This window comes from Silene latifolia, chromosome 11 (assembly GCF_048544455.1).
Source record: "Silene latifolia isolate original U9 population chromosome 11, ASM4854445v1, whole genome shotgun sequence".
Lineage (NCBI taxonomy): Eukaryota > Viridiplantae > Streptophyta > Magnoliopsida > Caryophyllales > Caryophyllaceae > Silene > Silene latifolia.
The window spans coordinates 183826608-183835878 of record NC_133536.1 but is presented as its reverse complement, the minus strand read 5'-3'; the positions used below and the strand labels follow the sequence as shown (position 1 = coordinate 183835878).

At 36.5% G+C, this 9271-nt stretch overlaps 1 protein-coding gene across 1 annotated transcript; it reads right to left on the bottom strand.

Annotated features, from left to right (window-relative positions):
- Positions 1-209: 209 nt before the first annotated feature.
- LOC141612140 (amino acid permease 8-like) lies at positions 210-5060 on the bottom strand. Its single transcript, XM_074430857.1, has 7 exons — positions 4803-5060; positions 3004-3237; positions 2441-2534; positions 2135-2352; positions 1910-2049; positions 1053-1280; positions 210-804 (listed from the first exon to the last, which is right to left on the bottom strand). Exons 1-7 carry the CDS (start codon positions 4918-4920, stop codon positions 379-381), a joined length of 1458 nt encoding a protein of 485 aa, XP_074286958.1. The 5' UTR covers positions 4921-5060; the 3' UTR covers positions 210-378.
- Between the last annotated feature and the right edge of the window lie 4211 nt (positions 5061-9271).

Below are 9271 nucleotides of genomic sequence, written 5' to 3'. Positions count from 1 at the left end.
AAAAGTCTTAGACTGGTGGTTATTGTGACCGTAGATCACGAGTTTGAATCCCTCTCCCCTATATTATACCGCCCTTGCGCAGTTGCGCCCCATTTGACACTAAATGCATAACTGAAATGTGAATGTTTTGGTCTGTAACATAAAACAATTACACTGATTCGTGTGAATCGGGTCATATTCGGATTAACAATCCGGATTTGGGCCAAGTATACTCATAAGTAGGACATATTTAACCAATCATTAAAATGTAGGAGTACTTAATAGTTAAGCTGGTACATCTACAATTTTCAATTGGTTTACTTTCAGCATGATCAGTCAAGATAGACAAACAAAAAGTTAATGAACTTCCAACAAGAATTAAACAATTCTTCTGAATTCTCATACTTTATACTGAAAGGGCTTCGAGGTACGAAGAGATTCACCAACACCTTGGATTGACCCGACTGCTGCGGCCAGGGAAACAAGTAGGCAGAGCAAGCTGAGAAGCTGCAACACAAACCACTTGATAGACCTCCATTTGATCTTGTTTTGTGCAATGTACATTTCAACTGGGAAATACACGGTTAATGGCCAAAACCCGATTGACCCGAGTAAAGATAATATGTCGTTAAAGAAGGGCATTGCCATGGCTAATGTGGTTATTAAAATAACAAAAATGGTTCTGCCTGTTAGCCTTAGTAGGTTTAAGCTGAATTCAATTCTGCTGCTTATTTTAATCGGATACTCTGCCTTGACAAAGGTTGAGTTTGGCCATTTCTCGGCTGCTAATGACTCCATTTTGCTGTACACTGGCTGAGCAAATACCTGACAACAGCATAAGATGTTTCAGGGTTCGTTAGAGAACACAATAACATTTGTCAGTCCGTCTAGAGGTTTTTGTTTGAAGCCCATGATTTGGGATGGGTCATTGTTAGGTGTATCGTCAAAATGACATAAAGAAACTGTTTCGAGGTGACCCACAATTACAAAAAAGGCATCAAGAACTACTGATAGCGTGCAAGTTAGTACTGTGAAAAAAATAGTTGTATTTGAGGATTGTTTAGATTTCATACTTGGTATGCTCCAACTAAGTGGATGACAATGAAGATGTTAGCCAAGTCTACGAGCCAGAAAGGCTCGTAGAATCCAAAGCCAGTCAGCATGTTTCCTGGCGCGCTATTCCCGAATGCAGCATAGCCTAAGCAGCCACACATCATATAGAACGATGTTGTCGTGATCACTCCAACTGTATTGGCCTTCTTCATCACCTTATTTTCTGGTGGAGTCGATTTCAGCGTGTCCTGAAATCATAAAACTGCAGTTAATATAAGCATTCAAATCAACCCCTAAACTCTCCTCAGGCACTAAAGCGTAAACCATGATCAGTTGACCATATAAAATTTTCTCATAACTTCGAATATTCTAAGACAGTTAAATGAATTACTGTTGACACATCTGTTTAAACAGCACTTAGGTCGAGTTTGATTTAGTTAGATCATTTCATGTATACTATTCACTTCAGGTTGAGTTGGTCAATCATTTCAGGTCATCAGTCACTTTCATTATTGGAGCAGATTCTGTTCTTTTCGTTTCCAATCGGACGGTTGTGAGTCAGGTAATTTTGACCTGAGATGAGTCACCTTGGCCTGTTTGTTAATGAGTTTTTGTTTCTAGTTGTATATACACTTACTATATCAAATTATTTTCAATAATGTTGGGAGTACGTATATTGTTGCTCCCTTAGTATGTAAACATTGTAATTTTACAGCTGCAAAAAATAAATTAGTTTCGGGTAATTTTTTCATTTTTACGAGATGGACAGGTTAGGGTGCAACAAATCTCGGGTAGGATACAGGTCGGGTCTAATCGAGTTATTTTTGAGTTATTTTATTCGGCTAGTGCATCGGGTTAGTTTTGCCATGGAGATTACCTGTATCTCAACGAGGACTTGAGCAAAACTGTAGGCAAAGGCAATGTCCCCAAGAGCCCTGAACATTTTCCAGGTTTTTTCAGCACCTGTTACATCTATTCCTACCTCCACCCCAGTTAATGTTGTCTTGCCTCCACTTCCTGCATAATCAAGAGAACAATTAATCACGTACACGAACTATGGTTAAGGCTATTATCGATAACCTAAAATTCCAGAGTTAATTACCTGAAGCGATCTTAGCAATTGCCAAGCTGATACCAATTGTCGCATAACCAAAAGACATAATTGCAGCAACAGTTGATAACCATGTTAGTTTATGCAAGTTACGGATTTGAGACAAGAAAATCTCAAAAATTCCTAGCCCAATCATATAAGGGTTACAAGTAAACTTGCAATTCGCAGCATGCCCTTTTCCATGGAAGCAGTTTGATTTATGGACCGCCCTGAAATAAATTTTAGTCAGCATACAATGATCAGCCAATGTCATTGCATTCAAAGTACAATATTTTTGAGCTTAATTATAGTCCTTACACCATGCTTATGGAAGCAGTAATCGTGTAGCCGATAACCATTCCACTTAAGTTAGCATACTGTACCAGCCCACAAGCGATGCGACTCGATCTGCCTGTATAACCAAGTGCTTCAATTAGTCAAACCAGCTACAATTGCCTGTAACGAAAATTGCACCGAGAATATACTGGACTCACTGGCAACTCCTGCTTCACACTATTAGACTAGCAAAATTGACCTAATTAGAAGCAGAAAATGGCCGACCTAAGATGACTAATTCAATCATCATAAGAAAAAGGACACAAGTGAGTTAATTGACCACTATTTCGAAAATGACTTGAACAGAATAGACTCGTAACTGAAAGAACTCAATAATTGCGACAATGACCCGAACATGTCCTAAATGACTCATTAGTCAGGTTTACCACAATATAAGAAGCATAAACATTTTCATACGTCATTTTACTTGCTATTGCTATTGCTATTGCAAAATGTAGGTAGAGAAGTGACATAAAGTTTATTTCCATCATCTTGATGTACCAACATGGGACAAGTTAATCGATAGCCGGGTATTCTGGTAGTACCTAAATTGGCTTGGACCTGATCCATGTAAGTAGGATTTCGCTTTCCGGTAACAGGATCAGGTGATCTGTAACAATCAGCAAGAAGATTAGAGGTATAAAGAGTGATCCCTGAAAATATAACAAGGGTACCAATTCCTCCAATCCATCCAAGCTGAGCAGTGGCCCATGCTAATGAAAGAACTCCAGAACCTATAATTGCTGTTATTATATGTGCACTTGCTGTCCATACAGTACCTGCAATACAACGATCCATTATGTAAATTCCGTAATTTCGCAATCAGCCTAGTTAACATTTTTTTAGTATGGATTTGAGCCGGGTCGATCATTAATACACAGTTTTTTTAGTTTTTAAACTTGTATTTTTAGTTGTAGTTGAGTATTGCGGTAATCAAGAACCAACTAATCTCAGTTGGACAAGATTAAGCTAGTGGCCCTTGTAATTAATCGTTCAACTACAACGATCCATTATGTAATGTAATTATAACGCATGAATGCAACAACAAAAATCACTACTAGTAGCTTTCACCAAACACATATTCACCAAGTAGGTTACGAGTCCAAGACCCGTCAAGGCCAAGTTAGCTTAAATGGCCTTATTATCAACATCACATCGACATTACTCCTTTCTGCACCTTACAATATTGCTCTTTTCTCCGGAATGGAAAAAGGGCTCGGGTGTACGCAACTTTTTCCCCGTAACATTGAAGAAGATTTTACTTTTATGTGACCCCTAAAAACTTGTTGTCTAGAACGGATTTGTAGCATGAAAATGACCCATTTACCGAGGCGTGAGTAAAAAAATTCTCACACACATTTATATTTTACTCCTTTATCTGAAATATCTTTCAAAATACTTGTATGAAAATTATACGATTTATGACATAACTGAACATCCAAATTTAAAATACTTTTTGGTGTCGGGTTTTTTTGATACATGAATCATGTGCTGAATTTCCAACTCGTGGGTTATTGGAGGCTGTCTGGATTTGAACCCGTGACCTCTTGATCACTCTGGCTCTGATATTATAATAGATGAACCATCTCAATCAAAACTTTAAGGTAATGGTTGAGGCCTAACTATTATATTTATTCTATTATTTTTATGTATGTATTGAAATCAGAAATTAGGACTATAATGAAATTGTATCCCTCAAATGGAAAGGCAAATTCTCATTTCAAACCAGACTTTTTTCTCTAAAACTAAAAAGGATCAAATGTGACCATTTTTTAAATTTGTTTTCTAAATGTACATGTTCAATTTATTTATATGGAAATTTAAAAAAGAATTAATGGAAAAATAAAGTATAAATCTCAATTATCCTACTTTCTTTGTGCTGTATTTTTTTTTTAACTACACTTAGAGCACATTTTAGAAAAGTTGTAAATAATCCAAGGATGTTTGTTATTTTAGCTTTGGGTTACTTGGTACAATGTGTCAAGCAACAAATTCAACCAAAAGTTTAAGCTTTTCGTATCAGAGTTAGTGTGACCAATAGTCAGAGCACCAGGTATGAAAAGGCCTACAGTTACATCCACACTTTAAGCTTAACGGCATTCGTGTAAGCGGTGTGTTAGAATATAACACCGATCTTGAGACTTCAACCATCAGCTTAAGCTTTTAGTTGAGATGGTTTGTTGACACAATGACATGTTTCGATTTTTATGAGACTGTAATATAAGAGAATTCCTTGTATAAGGGCCAAGTTCTACGTATTCACAAGTAGAAGTAGAGTACATTTAAATCATGAAGAGTTTCACAAAAACTCATGAAGAGGAAAGATAGAAGATAGATTACATACCAGATCTTTTAGGCTTGCCATCATCATCAAACTCTTCATCATAATTATCAGCAAACTTGTAATTAGTAGACAAAACACTACTCCCATGTTGGAACTCTTCATCTTTTGTACCTCCCATTATTACAAATTGATAAGATGTAGGAAGGAATTCAAGTTCAAATTCACAAGCTCAAGAAAAAGTACTACGGAGGACAAGCTAGAAAGGATAATGAGCAGTCACTTGTTAACTGCCACGCACATGCTATATATAAGCATACTGGCTCATGTTGTTCAAACTTTTTTTTGGTAATAATGTAGATTTGTAAGAGTTACTATTTCATCTCTTCCGTCATTTGGTTACTTTTATATTATTAGTCACAAAAGTCGAGAGATGTTAGGGCGTAAATCCATGTCTCACACGAATGTGTAATAATGAAATAACATTTTTATAAGTGTTCACAAAATATGATAACAGTATGAAGCTTTTGGGGAAAGAGTTAAAAAGTAAATCGATTAAGCCTTGCCTCAAAGCAGACAACATCGTACTATTATAAACCGTGGATACTGACGCAGTAGATGCCTACAAAAGGTATCGACGCTTCTGAACAATCATGGCACGTTAATGAAGCATCGAGTCAAGACTTCAAGGTGTTATACAGTATAAGACATCGAACTCCTAGCTTGGGGTGAAGCCTTAAGAAAGCTCGATCTAGGGCGAATTGGATGCAATGTTGGTCTTGTGGGACGCCAGAGATCGTTTATATATTAGAACTGTTTATCAAGTGGGACCCTTATCAGATTGGGTGTCACATAGCTCTGGTTATTAGGGCGCATTTTCATTTCTCACACCGATGGTGTAATGATAAAAGAATACTTTTATACGCGTTCACAAAATATGATAATTGGAAGGAATTTAAGAGTAAATCCGTGAAGTCTTGGACCAAAGCAAATAATATTATATTATTATGAACCGTGAACATTGATGCATTAAAGGTCCAACAAAAGGTATTGACGCTTCTGCACAATAATTAAGTGGTATCAGAGTCTATGGATGGTACGTTAATGAAGCATCAAATCAAGACTTGAAAGTGCGGTGTCGGACATTATAAGACATGGAACTCCTACCTTGGGATGAAATCTTAAGAGAGCCCGATCTAACGAGAATTGGATGCAATGTTGGTCTTGTGGGAAGCCAGAGACCGTTTTTATACTAAAACTGTGGATCAGGTGGGTCGTCCTCTCCAAATTGGATACTAGAGACCATTGTGTTCTAGGACTTCTGATTAAGTGGCGAACCCGATCTGGGGTTCATACGCTTACACAAAGAAGTAACACAAAATCTCATTGAAGACGGAACGTATCCGTCACTTTGGAGTGACGGATACCATTTCCTCTCACAAATGACTCAAATAGAGGAGAGAGGGAAGCACATGGAGGTGCCCCCACCTTGTCCCCCATATCCATTTTGTGAGTGACATTACCCGTCACTTGCTCCGACCCGTCTTCAGCAAGACTAACTGAAGAAGTAAATGACTAGCCAATTTGTTTGCTCAATTTCTATGAAAGGACACGAGTAAAGTTTTGAGCCACCGGTAAACGTTGTTGTATTATGTAACCACCGCACTCCATTTTTTTCCCTTTTCTTGCAGTTCCTCAATGTTGAAAAATTGAAATGATTTGTACGTAGACGATAGACCCCAACTCACAAATTTTAATTATAGACGGACACTATTTGTTTATAATGAAAGACGGGCTAAATATAATACCACTTTCGTAAAAGAACAAACAACAAGTGGGGTAGTGGGGGCAAAAAAATGTCAACCACTTTCATTATTTGACCCGTTTATAACAATAAACGGATATACCCGTCTGTAGCAAGACTAATTGAGTAATTGCCCCAATTCTTTGGGTGATTGTGGTTATGAACTGTTGCTAATAGACGCCTGGACGTATTTGGTGAAAAGATAGTTTTAGTACTGTAAATGTTAGTGCTGACTCATTGTATGATTTGTAATGATTGTTGTTTAGAACAAAGGTAGTCAATATTGTGCACTAATTTCGTACTTAATATATTTTTATGGGACTAACAAAAAAGTTTCTCCTTTTAACTCGGTTTTCTCATTTCTTGTGCTTTATTGGAGCTTTTTAATCTCATTCTTGTACTTTATTATCGCGTTTTCATTTCAATCACATATTTATCATTTTGATGTGATGTCAAAAGATGAAATTTTCCACTATTATTCTATGTTTTAATCGTTCACAAATTTAATGGGACTAACATTTCTTTGTGGCGGTTGTTTTTACGGTTGTTGATATTGATACTTCCAAATTTCAACGCTTCGAAGTAAACATTTATTCTACAAGTTTTCCTCTTTAATTGGAAAACAAATTATAGTAGCTTGAAGTGATACACCAGCCGCCTCACTCATTTATTTATTTATTTCATTTTCTGCTATCTCAATCCCTAATTTGCTTTTAATTATTAGAAATGCTTCTAAAGAAGAATTTGATCATTCAGATCAATTATTGTCGAGTTATTGAAATAAAAAGACTACTATTAATTATTTAAACATATTATCCCTTTGATTCAATGGAACTAGAGTATCTACTTTGAATTTTAACCATTTACCACTTTTTGTTCTCTGCCAAAAAACTTAGCACGTGAAACAAAGGAATCAATAATTACAAAGACTGGTATTAAGTTTAAGGTGGCGTTCATCAATTGGGGATTATGAGAAATGGATAAGTGGGAATTTCAATTAAAATCAGTAATCAAAGAAACATCCTAAATAGCAGAAGATACCAGCTCAAAGTGATAAGAAGATGTCTAGAAATAACACATGATAATTGATAGGTGCGTGCCACCATAACATATCTTGTCGGCCTATCTAACGTTAGGAGTGTATCGAAAAATGAATACGGAAAAATTGGAAAAACTATAAAAAAGGGAGTAGTACACTACCATACTGATACTAGTGTGTATGATCATGAGTTATTGATACGGAGTATATCATAATTGTTACTCCTTTCAGTTAATAGTTTGCATTTGTTTTATTTTCCCTCACTCTGTTCTAGTTAACTATTTACATTTGTTCACACATGTAAACTATTTAGTGGATCAGAGTGAGTATAAAAATGAAAAATGAAATGGAATAAAATAAGGGAGTTGCTATATCCCCCTCGGTTTACTGGCTATATGACGATTTACGACCCATGTTATAAAATAACTAATTTAATTCATACGAAGATCCTAAAACTACGTACTTTCCCTCAAAGTTCTCACTTAACGATGATTGATAGTACAAACGATAAATAATAACGATTTAAATTGGGACAAAAAAATTGACTATTAAGAACAAAAAAAACTTAAAACGGTCATAACTTAGCGCTCAGGTGTCCGTTTTCGATGAATTTTTTTTCAAATCGCTTATCTCGACGAGACGAATGCAATGGTAAAAAAAATTGTACCTAGTCATCGTGTGGTTTACACGACCTGACCTAGGCCGCGTCATGTGATTTACACGACAGGACCTAGGCCAGGTCATGTAAACCAGACGACGGTGCCTAGGCCAGGTCGTGTAAACCACATGACACAGCCTAGGCCAGGTCATGTGTTTCACACGACTTGATCGGAATTTTTTTTTCCATTGCATTCGTTTCGTCGAGATAAGCAATTTGAAAAAAAATCATCAAAAAAGGACATCCGAGCGCAAAGTTATGACCGTTTTAAGTTTTTTCTTTCTTAATAGTCAATTTTTTTGTAATCTAATACAACAATTACTCCCAAAAACCCCCAAATCACCCAATTAGGGTTTAACCAAAATTAACAAACTAACATAAAAACAACAAAGAAATCTTACCCAAACGATGACGATCACAAGTGTATAACGATCTCGGAACTCCGACAACCCTAGCCTTGATTTGATAGCAAAAAAAAGGAGAGAATTGAACGTCGTAGAGTTTTCTAGTGAAAAGTTTAGAAAATAAAGGTAAAAGTGACAAAGACTGTCGATCAAAACTTTAAATACCTCTCCATGTTTTACTATCAAACCCGACCGAAAAGTCCGTAAAACCCGAGCTACTCGATCGAGTAACTAACGTTCTCGATCGAGTATCCCTTACTAGATCGAGTTGCCCCCACTCGATCGAGTACATTCAAAGCAGAATGTACTTCATAATCTGTAAACGACTTGCTCGACAGAGTAAATACTACTCGATAGAGTACCCAACAGCTCAAATATCTGAGGTATTACAGTCTTACCTCCTTAAAACTGAACTTCGTCCCCGAAATTCAATTCATACTAAAAACAAAACTCACCTATAACGCAACGACACAACTACAATTAAGGCAAAACTTAAAACACAACTTAACAACCCAAAACATACACTAAACTTGACCAATACTGACCAAAAATCACACCAAAAGCTTATGCGATCATCTCCTACCCCCCCCCTCCTTAAAAGAAACATCGTTATGTCCCTGTAACCAC